At 35.7% G+C, this 24,855-nt stretch overlaps 4 protein-coding genes across 7 annotated transcripts; 1 reads left to right on the top strand and 3 right to left on the bottom strand.

Annotated features, from left to right (window-relative positions):
* The first annotated feature begins 323 nt into the window (after nucleotides 1-323).
* LOC111808571 (putative inactive leucine-rich repeat receptor-like protein kinase At3g03770) lies at nucleotides 324-4,639 on the top strand. Its single transcript, XM_023694653.2, has 7 exons — nucleotides 324-2,056; nucleotides 2,257-2,387; nucleotides 2,904-3,144; nucleotides 3,279-3,481; nucleotides 3,581-3,633; nucleotides 4,077-4,188; nucleotides 4,287-4,639. Exons 1-7 carry the CDS (start codon nucleotides 709-711, stop codon nucleotides 4,536-4,538), a joined length of 2,340 nt encoding a protein of 779 aa, XP_023550421.2. The 5' UTR covers nucleotides 324-708; the 3' UTR covers nucleotides 4,539-4,639.
* An 834-nt stretch (nucleotides 4,640-5,473) lies between these two features.
* LOC111808585 (putative mitochondrial import inner membrane translocase subunit TIM21) lies at nucleotides 5,474-9,788 on the bottom strand. Its single transcript, XM_087129574.1, has 7 exons — nucleotides 9,571-9,788; nucleotides 8,233-8,298; nucleotides 7,552-7,800; nucleotides 6,822-7,000; nucleotides 6,658-6,706; nucleotides 5,951-6,070; nucleotides 5,474-5,852 (listed from the first exon to the last, which is right to left on the bottom strand). The coding sequence occupies exons 1-7, from the start codon at nucleotides 9,682-9,684 to the stop codon at nucleotides 5,694-5,696; spliced, it is 936 nt and encodes a 311-aa protein (XP_086985700.1). The 5' UTR covers nucleotides 9,685-9,788; the 3' UTR covers nucleotides 5,474-5,693.
* A 580-nt stretch (nucleotides 9,789-10,368) lies between these two features.
* On the bottom strand, nucleotides 10,369-16,405 carry LOC111808566 (phospholipid-transporting ATPase 1). 4 transcript variants are annotated; one of them, XM_087117129.1, is made up of 9 exons: nucleotides 15,398-15,592; nucleotides 15,169-15,290; nucleotides 14,186-15,042; nucleotides 13,808-14,114; nucleotides 12,359-13,067; nucleotides 12,160-12,283; nucleotides 11,444-11,663; nucleotides 10,846-11,304; nucleotides 10,369-10,741 (listed from the first exon to the last, which is right to left on the bottom strand). In XM_087117129.1, exons 1-9 carry the CDS (start codon nucleotides 15,452-15,454, stop codon nucleotides 10,519-10,521), a joined length of 3,078 nt encoding a protein of 1,025 aa, XP_086973255.1. In that variant the 5' UTR covers nucleotides 15,455-15,592; the 3' UTR covers nucleotides 10,369-10,518. The 4 variants fall into 4 exon arrangements, with proteins under 4 accessions (XP_086973255.1, XP_023550416.2, XP_086973254.1 ...); XM_023694648.2 differs by having other exon boundaries at nucleotides 15,169-16,405; XM_087117128.1 differs by having other exon boundaries at nucleotides 14,186-15,290.
* Nucleotides 16,406-20,411: 4,006 nt separating this feature from the next.
* On the bottom strand, nucleotides 20,412-24,855 carry NUFIP (GATA zinc finger protein). Its single transcript, XM_023694655.2, has 8 exons — nucleotides 24,721-24,855; nucleotides 23,874-24,638; nucleotides 23,373-23,464; nucleotides 23,192-23,268; nucleotides 22,488-22,557; nucleotides 22,108-22,198; nucleotides 21,943-22,005; nucleotides 20,412-21,350 (listed from the first exon to the last, which is right to left on the bottom strand). Exons 1-8 carry the CDS (start codon nucleotides 24,751-24,753, stop codon nucleotides 20,715-20,717), a joined length of 1,827 nt encoding a protein of 608 aa, XP_023550423.2. The 5' UTR covers nucleotides 24,754-24,855; the 3' UTR covers nucleotides 20,412-20,714.

Genomic DNA, 24,855 nt, shown 5'->3' with positions numbered 1-24,855 from the left:
ATTTTGTCGGAATATAGATATAATTTTGTCACTAAGTTGGATTTTTCTACCTGCCAACTTTGTATATTAAGCTTCCATTATTAAATCTTGATTGTATGATTTTTTTTTTCTAGATTATAGCCAATTTTTTCTTTTTTTTTTTAATATCTTTATTATTTCAAAAGTTGTAAGGTTATCGTTGACTTTTTAGAAACGTTTCAAAAATATTGTTAGAATATAGATCCTTTAAACTGTTAAATAGATAGTTTAATAGATAATTAACTACAAAATATGGTGATGGTAACTAAGATACTTGCCTTTATTTGAGAGAATGATATTTAGATGCATGGTGTTTTCGTATCCACCGAGCAACTCAAAGGCATTTTATTTTATTCAGTGTATTGATTGTGGTGGAGTACTAAGCCGTTTTAATTTAAGTTAAGCAATGTGTAGGCAATGTCTAGATTCTAATCCCTTGGGAAAGGGGAAAAAAGCACTGATTGATGTTAATGCTTTCTGTTTTACTGCAGCCACTATACTTCTTCTGGTGGCGTTCTTTAAGAAGTTGAATATCTATTACCATCAAAAAACCTGAAGAGAGAGAGAGAGAGAGAGAGAGAGATTCATCTACTTAATGGAGTTTTCAGCTTCTTTCTGCACACTGTAACTTATTTGGTCTCTTCTAGACTGTTCAACCGAAGAGCAGCCACTTTCCGTCATAAAGCTTTAATGGCAAAACTTAAAGCAGCATGCCATTTCCATCTTCTTCTGTTCTTGTTTTTGCTCTCTTTTCATCTTTCAACTCAGCTTCCACCTTCTCAATCCCAATCCCTTTTGCAAATCCTGCAACTTTTAAACTACCCTCAAGCTCTAACCAGCTTTGACAATGTCACAGACTTTTGTGACATTGAATCCACACCATCTCTTACAATAGTGTGCTATGAGGATGATATAACCCAGCTCCACATTGTTGGTGATGTTGTTGGGCGCCCCACATTTCCACAAAATACTTCGATTGATCTCTTGTTTTCCACATTTTCCCAGTTTCTCAACTTGAAGGTTCTTTCTCTGGTTTCTCTGGGTCTTGAGGGTCCATTGCCTCCAACTATTGGTGACATTTTTTCTCTTGAAATACTCAACTTAAGCTTAAATTCCCTACATGGCTCCATCCCGGAGGTACTTTCTTCTTTGAAAAGCCTACAGTTTATCAATCTTGACGGCAACTGTTTCAGTGGTAACATTCCTAGTTGGATTGGTTCCCTACCAGTCTTGACTACTCTGAGTTTACAGAACAATTCGTTTCATGGGTCCTTGCCAGATTCCATTACGCATATGTGGAGTCTTCGAATTCTCACTCTCTCAAGAAATTCTCTTTCTGGGAACGTCCCAGACCTCACCAATTTAACGAACTTGCAAGTTCTTGAGTTGGGAGACAATCTTCTGGGACCCCAGTTTCCTAAATTACCAAAGAGGTTGAGTATACTTGTTCTTAAAAACAACACATTTCGCTCGGGTATCCCAGCTGAGTTAGGCTTCTTGTATCACCTTGAAAAGGTGGACATATCTTCTAATAAACTTGTTGGGCCGTTTCTGGCATCGCTTTTGGCACTTCCTTCGATCAAGTATCTGAATATTGGGGGAAACAGATTAACTGGGCTGCTTTTACAGAACACATCTTGCAATAGTGATCTTACTTTTGCCAATCTATCCTCCAATCTCTTGATAGGAGACTTGCCCGCCTGTCTTCAGCAATTGGAGTCCAAGAACGGTGATATCATTTATGCTGGAAATTGCTTGTCAAATCAAGACCAAAAACAGCACCCTTTAAAGTTCTGTCACAATGAAGCTTTGGCAGTGAGTATTAGGCCTCATAATCGGGAGCATAGGCAACCTCCTCGCGGGGTAATGACTTTCTTAAGAATTTTAGGAGGAAGTGTTGCTGGAATTATAGTTTTTGCTCTGATGTTCTTAACGATGAGAAGGACATACAAAATGGGTGTTGTTAAAGAACCTTCAACAAGGTTTATAACAGAAAATTCATCCGTAACAGATACGGCCAAGCAGCTGTATGATGCCAGTAAGATAAACGTCTTCTTTTTCTTTCTAGTTGATGATTTCTTGAACTGGTTCGACCTTATTAAAGCAAAAGAATTGAGAAGTAATCACTTCTATTTGGATCACTTTTCTTTTCTACCAAGTTTTGTTAATTTTCACTAGGAATGTATTGTGAGTTATGATTTTAATACATCCTTGTATAAATCCACCATGTGCTAGCAGAGCATATATCTCAGACAATGAAGCTGGGAACTAGTCTTCCTCCTTATCGAACTTTCAGTTTGGATGAACTTAAAGAGGCTACCAACAACTTCGATGCTTCGAGTTTGATAAGCGAAAGTCCGGATGGCCAGGTATCTGTTTACATCTAATATATTTTCATTGTTCAGCACTTGCCATATCTCTCTTAGTTTACGCTGTCAAATCTTACATCCCATTGACTCCTCTATACATTTTTGTTCTCAAAATACATGTTTGAAAGTGAGTACTTCAGAAAAGACTTATTATTATTATCTTTGTTTTGGGCAAGAAACCACACTTTCAATAAGATAAATGGTTATATATATATAAGGGCATACAAAAAAAATCTAGCCCCACTCAAAAAGGGAAGGGGTCTGAAACTACATAAATGAACTCCATTCCAAAAGAACAAGACTAAGCTCATTATTACTTAAAAAATTGTGGCCAGTGCCCATAAGGAGGCATTAAATTTCTAACTTTTCGGGGTAGCTTCTTGATTTTCTGTGACTCGGAGCGCATAGCTTCCAGAATAAATTTGTGCAACTATTATTACTGTTGCATATTAATCTGCTACTATACGAAACTGAAAAATAGTTTTACAAACAAAGTCTCACTCTTGACAATAACAGATATTCAAAGGAGTGTTTACAGATGGCAGTGTGGTGACGATTAGGAGTTTAGCTTTGAGAAGGCGGCAAACCCCTCAAACCTTCACGCATAAGTTGGAGTTGATATCTAAACTGCGACATACTCATTTGATCAGTGCTCTTGGACACTGCTATGAGTTCCTACCAGACGGTTTAACCATCAGCAGGGTATTCCTTATATTCGAGTACTATCAATATGGGACACTAAGAAGCTATGTATCTGGTAAAATGATTTTTCATGGCATTATCTATAGCTATGATTGCTGTAACTTGTGTGTACTGAAGGTGCATATGATTCAGTAGAGAGTAAACTTTTGTGTTAATGGACATAAGTTTTGAAAAGACTTGATTCTGCAGGGCTACAAGGGCAAAAGCTTTCTTGGACGAAAAGAATATCGGCTGCTATCGAAACGGTGAAGGGAGTTCAGTTCCTACACACAGGAATTGTGCCTGGTGTATGCTCAAACAGTTTGAAGATTACAGATATTTTGCTAGATCAAGATCTCCATGTGAAAATCAGTTGTTACAATTTGCCTATTGTTGTTGAACATGGTGGAATGGTATGATTTATGATACAGAAAGGAAAACAAAATCTTATGTGTTTGCATAATAATCTCTCAAAATGAATGTAATTGATAGATATTTGTTTTGGGTTTCAGATGACTTCAGGTGTTTCATCCACTGGTACTAAAGGGAAGCGCCAAGCAATGGGGTAAGACTTTTATTTTATTTTGCAAAATATTTGTTTGGAAAAGATTAAATTTAAACTATCTAGTTTATAGATATTTAGTCCGAACTTTAAGGAGTATCGGATAGAGATCCATTAAATTTTGATAGTATCTAATAAATTTTTAAACTTTTAAATTTGTGTCTAATAAGTTTTTAAACTTAAGTCTTCAATATTTTTTAAAAAATTCATGAATCTAGGTTAGTATTGACATCAAATTTAATTTTAAATCTAATGGACATATAAAGTTCAGATACTTATTTTACATTCTTATCTAATTCAAAGATTTTTATGACTAAACTTGTAATTAACCAAAACGAAACAAAAATTTATCTTCTAAAGAATAATTTGGTTACCTATTTACAAGAGTACTGAATTATGTAGAGTACCATATAACTTGGAATGTTTTCAACGTTGTGTGTTTACAGAGTAAATCACAGAGATAAAAGTGATGTCTATGACATAGGAGCGATTTTACTGGAAATCATTCTGGGAAGACAAATCACATCCCAAAACGAAGTTCATGTTTCAAGAGATCTTGTGAGTACATTTTCCATCTCAGAATCACTTTTAAGAACAGGTTGAAAAGTACCCCTTGAAGCTGAACAAGGGAATTTGGTTTCCATTCCTATTATCAGTTGCAGGTAAGCCTAAAAACAGATGAGATAGCTCGAAAGAGCATCGCGGATCCAGCAATACGCAAGGGATGCTCGGACGATTCGCTTAAGACGATGATGGAAATATGCCTAAGATGCCTCCATGAGAAGCCAGCAGATAGACCTTCAGTAGAAGATATTCTTTGGAATTTGCATTTTGCAGGACAAGTTCAGGGTTCAAGCAGAGACCAGAATCAGATCAGCCAAGATCCACCAACCCCAGAAATGCCTTAAAAGGAAAATGGTACTTATATCCAACTCAATTCATGAACTTGTAAAGCATCTTATGAATTTTATTTCTCAAGTGCAATATGCAATTTCACATTATATTATCATATCTTATCGCTAGTAGATATTGTCCGCTTTTGGCTTTTCCTTTTGGGTCTCCCCTTAAGGCTTTAAAACGGGTTTGCTCGGGGAAGGTTTCCACACCATTATGTTCTCCTCCCCAACCAATGTGGGATATCACAATCCACCACCCCCTGTTGACACTCTTTCCTTTCTCCAATCGATGTGAGATCCCTACCAAATCCACCCCTCTTTGGGGCCTAGCGTCCTTACTAGCACACCGTCTTGTGTCTACCCCTTTTGGGGAACAAACTCCTCGCTAGCACATAGTCCAGTGTCTGGCTCTGATACCATTTGCAATGGCCCAGATCTACCGCTAGCAGATATTGTCCTCTTTAGGCTTTCCCTTTCGGATTTCCCCTCAAGGCTTTAAAACAAATATGTTAGGGGAAGGTTTCCACACACTTATAAAGATAAAGAGTGTTTTGTTCTCTCCAACCAACGTAGGACATCACATTATCTAGTTCACATGTCATTGTTCGATTCACCAAAGCCAATCAAACTTGTATGTCTAAAAAAAATAATGGTAATAGTCACACAATTTGTTTTGATTCATTTCCTTAATTTCTGTTTTGGTTCATTTTGGTCGATAACCTTTTCAACTTAAGAAATTTAGTGAATTTAACATCATACTATTTATTATTATTATTATTGGAAAAGGAATATAAGAATGAAAAAGAAATCAAAAGGGTCATTTCTCAAAATACATTGATCAAAAAAGGTATTTGAAGTCAAAATTACAGAGACTAAAGTCGTAAGTAAACATAAAATCCAATATAGATAACAAGTGCATAACCCCACCCATAGCGAGGTAGACCAAGTGGAAGTAAGTTGAATTAGGTATTATTTATTGGAGTAGAACACTCTCTCGCTATGAGTAGGAGGAAATCATAAATAATGAACTTGAAAAGGTTGGCCTAACCAAATTGACAGTTTAAAATGTGGGAAGAGGAAGGAGAAATATTATAAACATGAGATGATGATTCTAAAACTGCGTAGAATTGCATACAAAATATTGAACGAATTGGTTGTGCCCCAAAGTCAGGCAGGCATATAAGATTCTAGGATCAATTGAACTGGAGGAGAAGATTTCACCTCCACAATCAAATATGTGAACTTCCACTGCTTCTCCACTTGATCCTTGAACATCTCAGTATAAACTTTCCCACCTCCATGGGGCCCACGGATATAAAAATTCACCTGTACAAAATTTTACTTGTTAATTTCTAATGAGAAGGGGAAATTGTTTTTACCACCACAGGAAAAACTTATCACAATTTAAGTAATGAATTATCTACCTCTACTCGCTCGACACCATCTTCATCGGTCCATACCCTGTTAGGGATACGTTGTCGAGCAGCCCGATTTCTAGTTTCTTGGCCATAGCCAGTTATAGGGGAACCAATCCTTACCTTAACCTGACAGAATAGAAAAACCAATCTATTAAAACATATAAGGTCATAGGATAATTTGAACACTGAAATAAGTATACCTATCTGTGTCTATATATTATGTTCCTGCATCTCTAAAAGACATGATGTGAAATTCATCTTATTCTGACTCAATTAAGGTGCAAGAAATATTTAAGATGCTGCATAATGGCACATTACTTTTTCAATTCCGAACACGGTGCTGAAAAAACATGAACTATATCTAATCCATAGTAGGTGGAGAAAAGATAGGTCCATCTAAAGAGTACCTTCCTTCAATTAAAGTGGAAGAGGTCCTCTATGTGGTTCTCTTGGTTGGTGATTACCTGAGAATCTGCTGTAGTTTGGTTAGTTCCTCTTAGTCACTTGCAGGACTAGTTTTTGTTTTCTTGCTAGGTTCCTAGTTTATCTTTTCCGGCCATTTGGTCTTTTTGCAGATGTAATTGTGCCTTGGTTGCGTTTGTTAAGTTAAATTTGGTGTCTTTGTTCTCATGGACATGTTTGTCTTTAATGGATTTTGTTTCTTTAACACGAACACATACAAAACACAAAAGTTCATGGTTAATTTCACTAACCTGGCTGTCATCTTGAATCCTTTTAAGAGCCTTGTCAAAGATCTTATACCTAAGCAAACAAATTTGCATATCAGAGTCACCAAGTAGAGGAAACCACAAGGTATTTGAATTATGATTCTAAGCAAACGTTTATAACATTAATCTAAATGTAAGTTGATTGTTACTCTTTTGGTTGAAATATAAGCTCCTTAAAAACTGCATATCCGGCAGCTGCAGCAACTCCAAGCCCTGCAAGGATGATAAAACTGTAGGAAGCTCCCTCTGCAAATGTAACAGGCTTCTCTGGTATATTATATGTTGGAGCATCAAATGGATTCTCCACTGTTGATATTTCTTTTTTGCTCTGATAACAAAATCAAGGGAAAATCCAGGTTTATGAACTCCTCAGTGATCAATAACTAGTCGTGACATCACCAGGCGAACACCGATAAATTAGAATGCATGCAAGAAATTAATAAAAGGCATGTATGGCAACGCTCAGTTAAGTCGGATTCAATTTTTACCAACATCCCAATGAGACGCATGCCTAGTTGAAGTTAATTTTGGTAATGTACAATGCAATTATTCAGATAAAAAAGAAACCAAACAATTACTTGACTTCTTTTCACTCATATATTAGTAAACATTACAGAAATTCACTCAATAATGTTTAACAATAACTTAAATTTTCATTGCATATTCTAACTATCCCCATGACCTTGCTTTATTAGATCTAAGATTTATAAGAGATGATCATTTTTTCTCAGATGACACGGCTAGTCAGTCATCTTTGACGATACATATATTTGAGACACCCGCATCTAGACCCAGTCGAAGAGCCTTCCTCAGAAATTGAACCCAGAGAAACCCAGAGCTCCCTTTCAATGGTAAACAAACTCAAATTTGAACACAAACCTGAGATGAGCTTTGTCCACGTTGCTCTGAAGATTTTGATGACATAAATCTAGCAAAGCACCGCACTCCAGCTGTTGTATCACATCTACTGGTGACAACTAATGTTGAAAAGTTGACAACAGATCCCCGTGCATCCTGCCGTCTAGATAAAACAGCCATACCTACACAAGAATGTAATATGGAAAGGTTAACTGCAAGAAATGGACGTCCAACAGCCACCGTCCCAAGCGAGAGAGACCAATGATTGGGTTACTAGTAGACTAATTGCTGAAAGCATCAAGCCCCTAGAAACTCATTTTTCGCATGGTAATCAATAACAATATTAGATCATTTGAAAATTCCTTTGTACTCCTTCAAGTAATTGTCACATATGGGGCATAATAGCATCATATAAGATATACAAGAACCAGATCAAATGTGTCAAACCCACGTATAAGATATGTGAACCTTGAACTAAAAAAATAATAGATCTCTCGGGGGAAGCTTTGAGCGAGTTATGAACCACTATCCAGAAGCAATTTGGAAGGATACAGCTTTAATTAACTGTAGTTACACAAGTAATCATTCAATCATCCACACAATAAAATTTGATGAATAATAAAATCAGGCATCCATGATTCAATGAATGCTAAAAGAAATAATAACTAAAAATCAGCATCCAACATGAAAGACTTATTGCACCTTAGGACTATCGCACACGTACCCAACAGATTGCTCGGCAATGCCGGGCTTCAGTTCACCAAGCAGCTGCACCAATTACACATCGTCGTTAGCAATCCCAAATTAGAGATTCTTCTACATTGGATTTGAATCTTGGAATTAATGCAGGATCATAATTAGAATGAGAGAAATTCCTGAGCAATACCTACATCTATCTTACAGGGTTAAACATCTATTTTCACCCCCCCCCCCCCCCCCCCCCCCCCCCCAAAAAAAAACGAACTGAAAGCTTGTGAAGGTTTTTTTAGTTTGTATGATCTCATTTGTACACAAAACCTTCACAAAAAAAAAAAAAAAAAAGCTGCCGAAAAGAACGCTGCACATTTTTCCTTTTTGAAGGAGAAGGAACACCTTACCTTATTTTTTTAGTTATTAGGATATTTGTCTTTCCAAAGAACCTCGACAAGCATCTTAGGAAGAAACAAGAGCTGGAGTGTGATGTCCCACATTGGTTGGGGAGGAGAACAAAACACCATTTATAAGGGTATGGAAACATTCCCCTAACATACGCGTTTTAAAGCCTTGAAGGAAAGCCCAAAGAGGACAATATATGTTAGCGGTGGGCTTGGGCCGTTACATGGAGTGAGCTGACCAAAACGGGATTTATAATCCCTCTATATCACACTCTCTTAAGTTCATTCTAAAGTTAAAATTCCAAAGTCATTGTGTTGATCAGAACACTGTCCTACAGAAGGAAAAAAAAAAAGAAAAGAATAAAAAACTCCCTAATTAGCACATACAGATAAGGCAAACGGTTTCTATATTGAACTTGAAATTGAGAGAAAGAAGAAGCATATTGATCACTTCACTACAAGAGGCCAAAAATGACGCATATATTTGCATATGATCCGATGCCATTATCTGCAGACAAGTTCTTTTCTACTTTTCTTTCAAGGAACTAAATATTATATACTGTAACATTCAAGGGAGTCCATTTTGATTATTAGATTTTCTTTGATTCTTTTTGCTTTGGAAAAAAAAAAAATTAAAAAACCCTGTACTCTGTAACACAGCAGAAGTAACCTCCATATCTTACGCATTTTCTTTTACACTGATTTCCACATGATTGAAACGACTCGAGACATCAAATTCGGCATTTTATCAATATGAACAATCAAATTTATACTTAAAAGAACGCAGAAAAAATCACATCAGTATAATGTAATCTTGTGCATCGTAGCTAAATTAAAGTCCCGGCCGAACCAAGAGCGATTGTATTCACTGATCGAGCAAGTACTCGACAGTCAGAAACAGAACTAGTAGAGTAAGACAAAGACCAAAATTGAAATGCAAAGTGACCTGGAGATATTCCTGAACACCGAGACGAGAAAATGGTGAGGACTGGTGCCATTGCCGGTGGACGAGAGAAGACCGAGAGACGAACGCGGTAAGCTTCATTAATCCGTTCGCCATTGATTTTCAGAGCTGATGAAGAATTGATCTGTACAGAGAAACCCTAGGAGAGGTGTTAAACCCTGATGAAGCCCTTCATTCGGAGGGGCATTTCGGTCAAAAACCCTGACGGAATTTTGACGGAGTGCCAGAGGGGGACGGCAGTCTAAATTTTTATATATTTATTAAAATAAAATAAAATAAATCTAAAATTTCATAATTTAATCCTAATTCGGAAAAAGATTATTGCATTTTAGTATTTAAACTTTTAAATATTTACTTTTTTGGTCCATAAATTTTTATGAATATCTATTTTTATCCTTTTGACTTTCTAAAAATGATTGTTTTGGCCCGAAAATTCTCAAAACTGCTAGATCTCTGAACAAGAATTGGATCAACACTTTAGTTTGAAACAAGGACGTTTAAGCGAGACTCTTGGGCGGCTGCTCGATTAGTATTGCTTTGACTTCGCCACCGTAAGACCACGTACGGAGGCTGACACCAGCCCAATGTCAAAAGGTCATGAAAATTGGTGACCTAGTGATAGAGGAGCTGACGAGCGATAGTCAACATCATAATTCCAACTTAGATAAAGCCTTTCTTAGTTTGGGTTGTTAGATACGGGATCTTCATAGTAGGCTCTACCAACATCCAGCCTCGAGAGGGCAAACGACATTATGGGCTACCCTAAATAAACGAACAAAAAAATAATAATAATAAAATTAAATTATTTAAAAAAAAAAAATTATATTACATTTCCTATCCTTTGGATGGCAACTGGAGAATTATTGTGAAGCAGCCTAAAGAATTGTGGGATTTTTCTTTACATGAAGAGAATTACAAAACTTTAAAGTGTCAAAGTTGTGAAGGATTGCTGAGAACTGGCACCATCTCTGTTTGTACAGCTCCCACCTCGCTTGTCCTTCCAAATTTATCCTCCTCTCTTGCTATCTGGATGTCACATGGCCAGTAACATTGATAAAGGTATTTTACGACAAGACGGGGAAGTAGTGCTACTACGACGATAGATAACAAACATAGCCAAAACGAGGCCGTGCTCGCCACGTGATATATCGCCCTGCCAAAGTTGCATAAGAGTCGTTCACTTAACATCATATATCATATAGAATGGTCGAGGTTGGAGAATGATTAAACGCTACAAAATAGGATTCTATCACGTACCAGAAACCGGGAAGTGACAATATCGAATCAAGAACAATGACACAAATGACAGTTGCGAGTGTGGATCCCCAGATCACAGCATGGGTGAGAGTATACCATCGAACCACGTCCATTGCCAAGTGCAAGTTGACGACGATGACCGTGGCGAGTAGCCAGAGATCTCCAAGGCCCGAGATGTCGACGGGGGTAGCCCAAAATGCAAAGAGGGGGATGAAGAAAATAGCAATGCTTTGCCACACAGTGTCAACCATTGTTAACCAAAACAACCCAGAGTTGTAGCTCTCCTGTCTATGGCCAGCCCCATATAGTTGAGGGGACCTAAGAAGAGTCCTTCTTCCCAGGTCCTTGTCAAGAATACCAACAACAATAGTGGGCAAACAAGTATAGATTATAGAGTACAGCACACTGCTCCATTGGTTGATCGCCGTCGTCAACGAGTAACCCGTAAAGAGCACGTACCTACACGAACGAATACATGAAAATATCAGAAGTTTGTAATGATCTACAAGAAGTTAAAGTATTAGGAAACTTGTATGTTCTTAGAACTCAAGAACAAAGTTGTACAACTTATAGGACAAATCTTATTCAAGCTACTCACCAAAACAGAACAAGCACAAATACTGCATTTCTGTAGAAGTTGTACAAGATCATGTAGCCCATCCGCTGGTAATTCCAATGTCCATGGACCAATAGAAGAGGAACCAAGAATCGAAATTGCCCCATGGCAAAATCCGACGCCATGACAGCTTGTCGACCCTCTAGACCACTGATGCCGACGCCCACATCTGCCTTTTGGATCATGGAGACGTCATTTGCGCCTACAAAACGATTTAACAAGCACAAATTCTATGACCAAACATTCGAAGAATTTGATATGTGTTGAGAAGTATAAGTTTGAAAAGGAGAGAGATTGTGAGATCTTGTATCGGTTGGACAGGAGAACAAAGCATTTTTTATAAGAGCATAGAAACTTCTCCCTAACATACGTGTTTTAGAACCGTGAGGCTAACGGCAATAGGTAACGGGTTAAAGCAAACAATATCTACTAGCGGTGGGCTTGAGCTATTACAAATGGTATTAGAGCCAGACATTGGGCCCATAAGGAGGGTTGAATGTGAGATCCCACATGAGTTGGAAAGGGAAACAAAGCATTTCTTATAAGGGTGTGGAAACCTCTCCCTAACATACGTGTTTTAAAACCGTGAGGCTAAGAGCGATGGGTAACGAGCTACAACGGGCAATATCTGCTACTAGTGGACTTGAGCTGTTACAATGATAAAAAGAAAACTAGTAAACAAAGTCATTGAGAATTACCATCGCCAATGGCAAGTGTCATATCAGAAGTCCTTCTCTTGACAAGAGCAACAATTCCAGCCTTTTGCAATGGGGCGACTCGACAACATAACACAACCGAACAGTTACAAGCGAGTTGGAAAAGCTGAAACACGAGTGAGTTAAGTAAGGCTTTAAACATTCAAGAGCGTACAGAGTTTGCAGGTTTATACGCATTTACCTGTTCTTCGAGTTTACCGTCGAGAATATGAACGAGGCTGCTGCCATCAATGATCAAAGCAACAGAAGTCCTTACAACTTCAGTACTTCTTTCATTATCCAGTGCAACGTCTGAGGTAGCAGCAAGCTTCTTCGACATGATTATTGCATCTTCTAACCTCCTTTTGCACGATTCTACCGAGTTGTCGTTAATTATAACCTGGGTCATCTTGTTTGTCAAGAGCTTTGAGGAGTAACCTATTGATATGGCAGTTTCTTGCTTGTCTCCGGTCAAAACCCATACTTTAATTCCTGCAGTTCTTAAAGCTTCTATGGCTTCTGGCACACCTTTTTGTAACTTATCTTCAATGCCTGAGGCACCTAATATCAAGAGATTGTTTTCTATGTTGCTGGCAACCTTGCGAAGCTTAGAAGCCCTGCCAATCAAAGCGGTACTTGCTTCCTCAAACAGCGAGTGCCATTTATCAAAGTCAAAGGAACTGAGTTCTTTCATCCCAATAACCAGTGTTCTGAGACCCTTTGATGAGTATGAATAAAGATGAGCTTTAGTCATCTGAATGATATCCATGTTCAGGTTTTCACATGCCACCTTGAACATGGAATTATCAGCACCTTTTACAAATACTTTAAAGGTCATATCTGGACACCCCAATATCACCGACATCCGCTTCCTGTCGCTATCGAACTCGTGTATTCCCAAAACATTATACCTGCAAGCAAATATTAAAGAGATTTAGAAAGAAGCATAAAAAGAGTGGAAGAGGAAAAACTGTGAGATCCCATGACGGTTGGAGAGAGGAACGAAGCATTCTTTATAAGGGTGTGGAAACCTCTCCCCCGTAGACGCGTTTTGAAAACCTTTAGGGAAAGCCCAAAGAGGCAATATTTGTTAACGGTGGGCTTGGGATGTTACAAATGGTATTAGAGACAGACATCGAATAGTGTGTCAGTGAGGGCACTAAGCCCCAAAGGGAGGTGGATTGTGAGGTTTCATCCCGGTTGGAGAGAGGAACAAAGCATTCTTTATAAGGGTGTGAAAACCTCTCCCTAGCTGAAACGTTTCAAAAACCTTGAAAAGAAAGCCCAAAGAGGACAATATCCGGTAGCGGTGGGCTCGAGATGTAATTAATTGGTATCAGAGACAAACACTAGACGGTATGTCAGCGAGGAAGTTGGGCCACGAAGGGAGGTGGATTGTGAGATCTCACATCGGTTGGAGAGAGAAACGAAGCATTCTTAATAAGGGTGTGGAAACCTCTCTCTAGCAGACGCATCTTAAAAACTTCGAGAGAAAAGCCAAAGAGGACAATATCTACTAGCAGGTTGGACTGTTACAAAAACGGTGAGCTCTTTGTTCTTCAGAAAAATCACAGGGCAAATAGTTGCGGGATAAAAATCAAGGAGCTTCAATGTTAAAGCATAGAGTAACCAAAGCAAGAGCATGATTTACCTTTGTTTTTCACCATGTATATCAATAACTATATGGCCAGAAGTTCGTTCGATTAGCATAAAACCATATGCTGCTGCAGCATAAACCAATGCCTGTTCATCTGGAGACTCCCCTTGGTAGTCAATCAATTGCACTGAAGGATCACAAGTTTTGGTAATGAGAGGAACAATGGTATTGCAAGCAGCTAATGCAAGGAAGAAATCATGAATATATCTTCCATTCTTAGTGTGCTTTCCACTTTTCGATAACTGTAGAAGCTCAGGATCAGTTTTCACCATCAATTTTGGTCTCAAAACCTTTCCATTCACTGCAACATAAGGGATCAAAAGATAAGCTAGAAGACTTGGATAAAAAAGATAAATCAACAAGACTGCTAACCTCGAACGGAGTATCCGATCTGCTTGTCGAGCGTATCAGTACTTTCACCTCCATAATCGACTCCCCAGATGCTTGCACATCGAAACTCCATCTTATTCTCAGTAAGGGTACCCGTTTTGTCCGAAAACACATACTTTATTTGTCCTAAATCCTCATTTATGTTCAAAGCCCGGCATTGAAATCTCGAATTCGATGTTTCATCATACATTTGCGTGTCTTGAATCATAAAATAAGCCTGACCGACACGAACAAGCTCCATTGAAATGTATAATGAAATGGGGATCATAATCTGAAACACAATGACTGACATGAGGAATACAAAAAACGCCTCCAATCCCCATCCATAGTAATTATAAGTTTCAGGTGGGTCCTTTGAGAAGTCCTTATCTCTGAAAAAAGGCAAAATGTCCAAATCTTCCCTGTTTCTGATGAACCAAACTGCAGCCAAAACACAAACAACAGTACACAAAGCAATGAGAAATAAAGACAGCATAACAATCTCTACATTCATACGAGTCTCGAGTCGGCTTCGTTTCGATGGAGCTCCAGAACTGTTAAGCATGGCTTTCGTCTCACGGCCAGCATAAACCGAAACGCCAACAGCCCAGCTCGTATTCTTGAGCTCACAGCCACGAAGAACTATGTTTGGAGGTCCAAGAGAAAGACGTTTCCCATCGATCTCCATATTAGCCTGAAATCCATAGATATTCCTATTGGGTTTCTCACATTTAATCAACCCAATAATCTTCTCCTTGTCGGGCATTTTCGACATCGTCTCCTGTTTCGCATACCGCGTTTTCAAATTCGATTCCCCATCCAAATTCAGTGTCTGCAAATATGCAACCCCTGTAGAATCACTGGTAGAAAGAAGCACCATGTCACAAGGAATGGTATCATTTGCACTAATCTTAATGATCTCACCAACTCTTATATGCTTCCATTTCTTCATTTGAAACTGACCATCTACTAAAACTGAAGCTAACCTATTGTTCTCAATTTTATCAGAACGATGCCTTCTCCAATCCTCATATGCATCTTTAACAGCAGTAACTAGCAGAACAAAAGCTAAAGGCAAAATGGAGACAGTGCGACCAAAAACGGCAAGCTGGGGAAGTTGATTAAGAACAGCAATAACAAGGAAATAGATATAAGCAATTCTATGAAATTGTTCAAACAGATTCCTGGGCAGAAAAGTGAGAATCGAATACTTGCCGGTGCGAATCGAATTTCTAGCGAATTCAAACGTTTGGTTCGTCTTTTCGGGATCATCGATGTATATTAACCTCGCATCTTCGTCACTGATTTCCTTCTGTGATATGCTCAATGCTTCAGAATCGGCACCTCGAGACCCATGACGAACAGGCCTCGATCCAAAATCACTGGAACCGACTTCACGAATTGAGGACTTCGATTGACTTCGCCGCGAGAATGAGCGATGATCCAGTTCGGTACTCGCCGAGTTCTCATTAGGATTTGGAGTATCCATGGCGAAGAACAATCCAAGTCGGTTCGGCTCTGGTTTCTGCAAATCGTGAGAGATAGTGTTTGGCGTTCTTGGAGATATAATCAATAGCGGTCGCTCTGTCGCCATGATTTAGCAATCAGAGGACTCCGAATTAACACCACAAATTCAATCACCAACGCATTCATGAATTCCCAAACGAGCTACGAAAACACTAAACCAATACAGAAAACGAGAATCCCAAATTCAAATCTCCGATAGAATCTCAAGCATCAACGCATTCACGAAATCCACAGATTGCAAAAACTCCAATCAAACCACAACAACAAAACTCAGAAAAACAACTCGAAATCCCAAGTTCAAAACTCCACCAGAAACTCAATCAAACGCTAGAACACACGAAACCCAAATCCAAAATCCAACAGAAATGCAGTAACGGAAGTCAAAAGTAGAGTAAAAGCTCGCACTAACACAAAACGTGCTCTCTCGATCAACAGAGAATCACAGAGGAAACAACAGTGAATGTACGAACAAGAACAAGAAATAGGCCAAGTCTGCAGCCAAATGGGCAAATTTCTTGAGCAAAAATGGTAGTTGGCGAAGCGTATAAGAGGGGAAGAAGAGAAGAAGGAAGTATAATAGAAAAAGGTCAAACCCATCTTGGAGTTCTAGAGAGAGAAATGAGGAGAGAGAGAGAGTCTAGTGATAGAAAGAGAATGTGAAAGACGATCGTCGCAAGAAACGGGGCGAAGTCGTAATGGGTGGCGACAGCAAAATAGATCCGCCAAATCAAAAATTAAATAAAAATAAATCAAAAGAAAACAAAACAAAAAAAATATATATATATATTTTTTTTTTTTAATTTCTAAGAATTTTCAAAATTATTATTTTTTAAAAAAAATATATTTCCCGCGGTGGGCAGATGATTCTAGAAGGACTGCTTCTTATTAAATTTTAAGTTTTAATTAAATTTATTAAAATATAAAGCTTTTTCATTTATAATAAAAATTATATTTATTAATTCATATTTAATGTCAACAAATATAATCATAATCTTTTACTTTTTAGGCCTTAAAATAGTAGGATGCTATTAAATTTTATCTCACAAACATTTTTTATTTTTATAATTTAATAAAAAAAAAACTTAGCTAATTATAAATTTATCCTAAATGTGACCAAACAAAATCACTAATTAAATTTATAAACTAAAGTCGATAATTTTTTATAAATTTAATTATATTAATATTTCGAGCAGAAATTTTCATTTAACTCTAAATGAGGTGGAACAGAGAGTAGTGAGAAGAGATTTCTGTTTCTAGAAGGGCATTTTCGTAATTTCTCTCACCTATTATTATCAAAATTAATTGATTGTATATTTATATTTTATATGTAGTTAGTGCTTACTAAATAACTAAATATTTTTTTAAATATGAATATTATATTATATTTTTATTTTTTTTTAAATTATGAAATATGTTTTAAATGTTTTTAATGGTCTTGTGGAAAAAATTCTCGAGATCGTTGTCTCAACTCTCGTACAAATAGATAAGGAATTTATTTACGTGTATATCACTATGTGAGAGTGGCAGTGGGATAATGAAGACTTTTCTATCTCCTCCCCGTCCAATGGACATTACTATGCGAGAATTATCGACTTTTGATACGATAATTGATGTATTATGTAACACACTCCATTTAAATTATAAAAATAATATAAAATTGAGGAAAAAAAAAATCTCGAGAATCCTTGTCCATACCTCCAAAAATAAATAATGAATTTAGTTACGTGATTATGTGAGAGTAATAGTGGGGATAAGGAAGATTTTCTTTTCTCTGCCCGACATTACCATGCGAGAGTAAAAGATTAAATTATCGACTTTTGATATTATAATTGAAGTCTTATCTAACACGCTCCGTTTAAATTATAAAAATAATATAAAATATGTTTTACATTCTTTAATAGTTTTGTGGGAAAAGTTCTCGGGAATCTTTACCGCAGTCCTCGCAAAAATAAACGAAAAATTTAGTTGTGGATATCACTACACAAGAGTGATAGCGGGATGAGGAAGACTTTTCCGTCTCCGTCCCATTCCATAAAGGTCACAACGAAAGTGAAATATCAAATTATCTACTTTTCAGATAATTAATATAATAATAAATAAATGGTCATGTATATCGTTTCAACCCCTATATAACTGCTCCACCCCGTTTTTTTTTTTTTTTTTTTTTCAATATCTAATTTCAGTTAAATTAAGCTGTATTTATAATTATTACACGTTAATTAATAATTTCTAATTAAATATTATAATTTGAATTTTAATAATTTAAATAATTTTTTTTAACATAATTTGTGTTATTTGTATCGATTTGTTAGTTGATTAAATTTTTATTATTATCTTAAAACTTACACGAATCAATTTTTTATTTTTATAATAATAATTTGATAATTATTTTTAAATTATTTAAAAATATATAATCAAATAATAATTAAATTGAATATTTTAAATTTTTAAATATTCAACCCAACCTAAACCGAACAATAATAATAATATCATTCTCGTTCATATTTTAATATTTATTCAATCCAATAATATGTCGATAAAGAGTGGTTGGCAATTAAAATATAATAGTTAAATTATTCTCTCACCTCAAATATTTGACTTTTCACGTCACATTTTTCAACTTTCGAGGAATTAGTAAATTTTATTTATACAAAAATGTGACATAATTAATCATTCAATAAATTTGAACTACTATTTTTAAATTTAATAATAAAAATAATTTAATTCATATAAATATAAAAAAAAAATGGTAAAAAATAAATAAATAAAAGAAAAATATATATATTTTTAAATTTAACAATAAAAATAATTTAATTCATATAAATATAAAAAAAATGGTAAAAAATAAATAAATAAAAGAAAAATATATATACAGTGCATGTCTATATTAGTTTGTGTCATATCATTTATTAATTATCGTTAGTAACATTTCTACGTCACTTATTAATTGTCAATAGCATAGAGTTTTTTTTTTTCTTTTTTTACATAATTCAATAATTATGATATTAATAATTAAACTCGATCTCAAGATGATGTTGTATTTTATCGGTTGAATTATGATCAAATCGATGCAAATATTTTAATAAACTAATTGAAACTTGATTTAAAAATATATATATTAATAAAACAAGCATAAATATATTATACAAAAATAAATAAATAAATATAGATATTATACGTTAAATTATGAATTTAGTACCTCCCAGTTTTAAAAGGTAATTTTCAAATTGAATTTGAATGGTAAATTTTAATTTAATATTTAAAAATAAATAATTATTAAAAAAAATAACTCGAACCAACTTAACCTAATATTGTATGCAAATAATTAATTCGATCTAAAAATGTCTAAACTTGAACTGACTCAACCCATTATTTTTAAAGAAGTAAACATATTTATTTATATACGTATAACTTAACCTAATATTTTAGGTACATATCAAATAATTTAAAAAAAAAAATTATTTATTATCGAACAAAATCATATGTTTGAATTATTTTCCTACCTAACCTATCTAATGTAAAGGAACCTATAAAAAAAAGAAAGACTAATTTTTTTTCCACCCTTTATTACATTATTATTTAATTTTTAATAACGGTTTTAAAAATAAAAATTTGATGGTTATTTCAAGATAATTTAGATTAAATATTAAATTAGGTTAAATAAAACTTTAATATTCTTCTTCATATATTTTTAATTAAAAATATTTTAAGACCGTTATTTTAGGTGGGAGTTGACTTTGACTAGATGAATTTGTTATTAGATCTAATTATTTAAATAATTTAGATACATGTTTTTCAAATTAGACATAAAATAGAAATATGTCTTTAATTAAATAAAATAAAATTAGACCTAAAATATTTATTTTTGAAAGTTCAATAACTAAAATAATAAAGATGTTAGTATCAAATTAAAATTTCTCAAATTTTAAAATATTTATTTTAACTTTGTAATTATTTTTATACTTATCATTTATTAAATATTAATTTGTTACCACCATTTTCATTTATGAACCACATGGGTTGTACTTTGATAATAATAAATTTGATATCAAAATAATAATATTTTATAATAAATTTGATATCAAAATAATAATATTTTATTTATCATTAAAATATATATATTAACCTTTTGAGTGTGATGTATGTGAAATTTTATATACTATAATATATTGACTTGACTCAATAAAACTTCATATTAACGTTTTGAGTGTGATGACAACGACAATGCAGTGAGTGATGTTATTAGAGAAAATGGTGATGAATGTTGACGATAGGCAATGGCCATGGTGAGCCGTGCTCGTTGTCGAGAGCCAGGGTGGAAGTGAAGGGGGAGAAACTTGAAAAACGTAAGTTGATGGTATATTTTGATTGGGTTCATATACTATGGAAATTTGAGAGAATTCCTAATAAAAAATTCAAATACTTTTTTTGTTTCGTATAAGAATTGATTTGAGGTGTTTCATTAAAAAAAAATGATGATTTGGACTTCGGCTCACCATGAGGTGTTTCATTGAACATAGTTCACTTCGGCTCAAAACCGACACCATACAAAAAAGACAATCATATATGCTACTCTACTCGTACTCCCAACCCATCTTTTTTAAGATCTATAAAATTAGAAGACAGATTTGGACGGATTACTTCTCTTTCTAACAAATAAGGTAAAATGTTCGAATCTTCCTACTTTTTGGTAAACCAAACAGCAGAACAAACACACGATTAGATTATATACAGAACGACAAGAAACAAACATAAACACAGACATTAGATCAATAGAGATTACTTAACTCTCTAAACTAAACAACTTCGGATGTAATAACTCGAAAGACCAAATCAAAATGACACTTTTGGGGTACTTCTTTCCATTGAGCATCCCCAAGAAAAGAGAATGCTTTCATTGATTTAATAGATACAAGCTTTTACCTATCTTCAAAGCCTGCACCAAAACAAGAATTCTTTTCATAGTACTCCAAATGAAACCAGAGAGCACAATAGAGGCCCGACATTAATCGATAATTTCACCTTCTTCCTCTTCGAGTATCGGTATTCCATCTCCTTTGAACTTCTCATCGTTATCGCTATTGTCATCGTCGCTTTCGTTATCGCTGGCAATGCCACGACTACCAGTGTTTTCAACCATTGAACTGTTGGTCTCTTGGAGATTGAAGCTCCCAGTAGATAGAGACTTCTCATCAACCACCTTGATCTCACTTCCACTCTCTTTGACAATGACTGAAGGAAAGTTCAAGGGTTTATTGGGCCATTCATTGAAGAAAGAATTCATCACCATGAATCTCAAAGCTTGTAACATATGGCTCTTGTCTCTCTTAACATCTGCTCTCAAGAGCTTCTGGTATAATGTTGGCTCTCTCTTCTTTAATGGCGACTTGTTTGATAAATGCTTATCGGGTTTTTCTTTCTTTCTTGAACGGTTCTTTTTCTCAGGTCTTCGCCTCTTGTTGAACCTGTTTCGAGCTTTTTCTTTCCCTGTTGAGGCTCCTTCTGCTTCCTCTCCCATTGTCGATAGATCTCCGTGTCGTTTATTATCGTCACATTTCTCTGAATATGAAAGGTATTCTTGTGGTATTTCTGCTACTTCCACTCCTAATTCAGCCTGCTTTGCTAAAATCTCTTTGAGTTCCTGCAAACATTTTTTTCACCATACTTAGTCGTTAATATTCTAGCGTCGGTTGCCTAATCATGTTTACATTTTTACGACACGAGTATATATAGCCACCGTGTGAATCATGTTACCATTTTGTCGTTGTGTTAAGCCACACGACGTCTTCTGCAACCATCTCTTTCTAAACTTAGAAAACTGTTCTCTATATTCAAAATCTATAACTCTTTTGGGGTAAGAAACTGCGTTTTCTTGAGAAAGATGAAAGAACAGAACACAAGCTCCAACAAAAAGGAAGTCCAATCCTAACTATAAAAGATAACTTCAATCCAGCAGAACAAAATCGAGATCACGATTGCAAAACGGTCCAACGACCGACATCGACAAGGAGTATTAAACATAGCCACCTCCGAAACCTCCTGACTCGATGTCTCTACATTCCAAAAGATACTATTGTTCCTTTCAATCCAAAAACTACATTTCTTAAACAGAACCAGCTTCTAAAATGGATATTTATATCTATAAGGAAAGATTGTGCCAACTCACTGGCTTTTAAAAGAGAGAACAAAAGAGGAGAAAGGACGAAAAGGAAAGGGAAACGTGAGATACGTACTTGTCGCAAAAGCTGAGCCTCCTTATCAACCACTGTGCAGTCGGTTTGCTTTTCGGTGAGTTTCTGGAGGAACGTAAATTATCAGCACATTGGTAACTTGATTAAACATAAGATTGGACGCACACTAGACCGTAACTTGCAGCGAGATAGGGAAGTAAGTCAAACCTTCTGTATGTTGGTTGATGATGGGAAATTCTTCCGGCGTGCTTCACGCCATTGCAGGATTTCTTGATCCGTATAGACCAAAGAAAGAGATCTTGAGAAAAATATAAACTGAATATGAGAAAGGGAGCTACAACAGATGAGTTTTAACTTAACAAGAACAGATTGCAACTTTCAGAACACAAAATAAGTACTTGAAGACTACTTTTCTTAGTTTTCAAAACTTGGTTTGGTTTTTTAAAACATTGGTAGAAAAAACTTGATAACAAAACCTAGAAACTTATGGGTGGAAGCGGTATTTATAAGCTTAATTTTCGAAAATCAAATTGTCAACAAATGGGGACTTAATATGAAACCTTAACACAAGAAAAAGAAAGTATCACCTCTTCTGGTCTTTCACATGTTCTGTGGAGTTAGCACCACCAAATTTGTTCCTCCTCTCATTGTGAAAACCTGTATACACTCTCTATTAATCATGCTTCGTAAATGACGAGAAACAAACCATAGTAAATCACAGGACAGAAAGTTCTATCTGCACCATAATCATCAATTCTCTGCCTAAAGTAGAGACATATTTGAGGGGAAAATTTAAAATAAAAAGAAGAAGAAGGCCTAAATTTAGGATAGATTCTGAATCTATATTTGATCCCAAGTAAAGTTCAAAAAAAAAAAAGATTTTCGAGCAGCCCTGACGTAGAATACAGACTCTAACACTTCAAAAAAAAAAAAATAAATAAATAAATAAATAAATAGTCATATTTCAGCAAGCTAAAAAACAATGGTCAATTAGAAAACGAAGTTAAATAGGTCGTAGTAATCAAATCTCTACATCAGAAAATTTCAAGAACCAATTGAAGCCAAAAATTCTACATCCATAGTTTAAAGCCAGCACTTTTCTAGCTAAATATGCAGGCCTCATCCGATTCGATATGTGAAATGAAGTCACGAAGCCTGAAAGTATCGTCTTTTCTTCCTATTTATTCCTTTCATTTTTATATAATCCTTTGTATGTATGTGATCATCTCCATCCCTCAAAGAGGGTATAGAATTAAACTTTGCAATAATCTGCGTGAATGAAACCACAAACCTTTTCCTTTCATTCCGCCAGGAACCCCAAACTTTTTCTTTTCATTTTTCATATGATGAGCTTGATGCTTCTGAAATCTACAATATATGAGTTGGTTGAGAAAAACAGGCCCTCGAATTGAACTCTTTTAAGTTAAATAACGAGAGAGAGAAAAAGATTGAACAATTGGCATAGTATATACCCTTTGTTTGAGTTCCTCGTGAAATTCCTGTGAGCTAAGTTATTTGAGAAGGAATTTGATCCATTTCCACCATCACTTATTGAAGAATTCCCCTGTAATAATCAACAACAATTAGACAATTGATCAAATAATGATCTTTAAACCTTGGGAATAATCTTTTGACAAATGAACTATTTCTAGAACACTGATCATAGAGAAAAGAAAAACTAAATACAAATATATAAACGGATGCATTTATAAACTAAATATTCCTTTTCAAAAACTACTAGGAAATAGAAAAGAAAAACGAAAGGCATCTCGATTTGAGTTAATTACAATACGTGGACATTTTGAAGTCAAGAGAATCGATAGGTTCTCAGGAACTCGTGCAAATATTAGGACTAAACTATCTCTTAAACTTCATACCATCTTTCACACTCTTTGGCTGAGAAATTTTCCACATTCAATCAAATACACAACAATCCAAGTAAGGTATTTTTGTATAGGATAATGAACAATAACCTGTGAACCAACGAAAGCAGGTGACTGCAGGTTCCTCGCTTGTTGTGGTTGCGTCGGAGAGTTAAACGGCATAGTCGAGTTCCCTTGCAACGGTGGAGCCGAACCCGGCAATTGATTTGATCCAGCACCACCCATTGCTTGTGGAATGAAGTTTTGGGGATTTTGGTTAACAGGGTGCATTGCCTGATTGACACCAAAAGGCTGAATTGTAGAGAGGGCAGGATTCTGAAAAGGCATTGGAACAGCTTGTTGATTTGGAGCACCATATGAAGCATGAGAAGGAACTTGCGACGACATATTCAACATCTGTCCAGGAATTACATGTTGATTCATATTTTGAAACGGCAAACAGAACTGCCCATTAGATAAACCCATATTCTGAGTCAATTGCTGAACCAAATTGGGCATATTCTGCCCAAAAAACTGCGCTAGAGGCAAACACGAGTTCATATTCATCTGATTCACATTCGGCACCATATTGAACTGCCCCTGAGCCGGAAAATTAGCAGCAGAATTTGCGAAACCCATATGTCCGGGAGCAAACGGGGAAGCACCAAGTGGATTATTAGGCAACGCCATGAGAGGGTTTTGCAAATTCATCATTAATCCTGGTTGAAACATGGGAGGCGGCATGTTTGGAACAGGATTTCCATGGAGATTGTTCAAGTGAGCGTTGGGATTGCAGAAAGGAGCCTGGTTTTGGGGTTGAATTTGAATGGGATTTTGAAGCCCATTGGCGGAATTCGCGAGAGATGAATTGGGTAACTAATGATTGAAAAGATGAACGAATTAAAACGAGTGGATAAGAGAAATTGATCGAAAAAAAACATCGAATAATCCGAATTACCTGTTGTGAAGAAGCCGCTGGAGGACGAAACATCTTCACGGCATCAAAAATCGAAAGGAGAGTTTTCGTTTAGAGCGAAGAGATGAACAAGAGTGTGTTCATAGTGGGAAAAGGGTTTATAGGGTTTAAGACCTG

This window comes from Cucurbita pepo, chromosome 13 (genome assembly GCF_057944985.1).
Source record: "Cucurbita pepo subsp. pepo isolate OVF chromosome 13, ASM5794498v1, whole genome shotgun sequence".
Lineage (NCBI taxonomy): Eukaryota > Viridiplantae > Streptophyta > Magnoliopsida > Cucurbitales > Cucurbitaceae > Cucurbita > Cucurbita pepo.
The sequence above is the reverse complement of the archived record's forward strand: the minus strand, read 5'-3'. Positions and strand labels throughout refer to the sequence as shown.

What these genes read in the sequence shown, in the direction of transcription:
- LOC111808571 (XM_023694653.2), top strand. Translation starts at nt 709, where the DNA reads ATGGCAAAACTTAAAGCAGCATGCCATTTCCATCTTCTTCTGTTCTTG. An exon ending in ACTAAGAAGCTATGTATCTG is followed by an intron (nt 3,145 to 3,278) that starts GTAAAATGATTT and finishes TTGATTCTGCAG; the next exon opens with GGCTACAAGGGCAAAAGCTT. An exon ending in TTGTTGAACATGGTGGAATG is followed by an intron (nt 3,482 to 3,580) that starts GTATGATTTATG and finishes TTTGGGTTTCAG; the next exon opens with ATGACTTCAGGTGTTTCATC.
- LOC111808566 (XM_023694647.2), bottom strand. Translation starts at nt 15,776, where the DNA reads ATGGCGACAGAGCGACCGCTATTGATTATATCTCCAAGAACGCCAAAC. An exon ending in ACGGTAAACTCGAAGAACAG is followed by an intron (nt 12,284 to 12,358) that starts GTAAATGCGTAT and finishes CTCGTGTTTCAG; the next exon opens with CTTTTCCAACTCGCTTGTAA. An exon ending in GACACTTGCCATTGGCGATG is followed by an intron (nt 11,664 to 12,159) that starts GTAATTCTCAAT and finishes ATCGTTTTGTAG; the next exon opens with GCGCAAATGACGTCTCCATG.
- LOC111808585 (XM_087129574.1), bottom strand. Translation starts at nt 9,684, where the DNA reads ATGGCGAACGGATTAATGAAGCTTACCGCGTTCGTCTCTCGGTCTTCT. An exon ending in GTGGACAAAGCTCATCTCAG is followed by an intron (nt 7,001 to 7,551) that starts GTTTGTGTTCAA and finishes TTTTGTTATCAG; the next exon opens with AGCAAAAAAGAAATATCAAC. An exon ending in ATGGTGTCGAGCGAGTAGAG is followed by an intron (nt 5,853 to 5,950) that starts GTAGATAATTCA and finishes AATTTTGTACAG; the next exon opens with GTGAATTTTTATATCCGTGG.
- NUFIP (XM_023694655.2), bottom strand. Translation starts at nt 24,753, where the DNA reads ATGTTTCGTCCTCCAGCGGCTTCTTCACAACAG. An exon ending in CAGCGGCTTCTTCACAACAG is followed by an intron (nt 24,639 to 24,720) that starts GTAATTCGGATT and finishes TTCAATCATTAG; the next exon opens with TTACCCAATTCATCTCTCGC. An exon ending in CATCAACCAACATACAGAAG is followed by an intron (nt 22,006 to 22,107) that starts GTTTGACTTACT and finishes ACGTTCCTCCAG; the next exon opens with AAACTCACCGAAAAGCAAAC.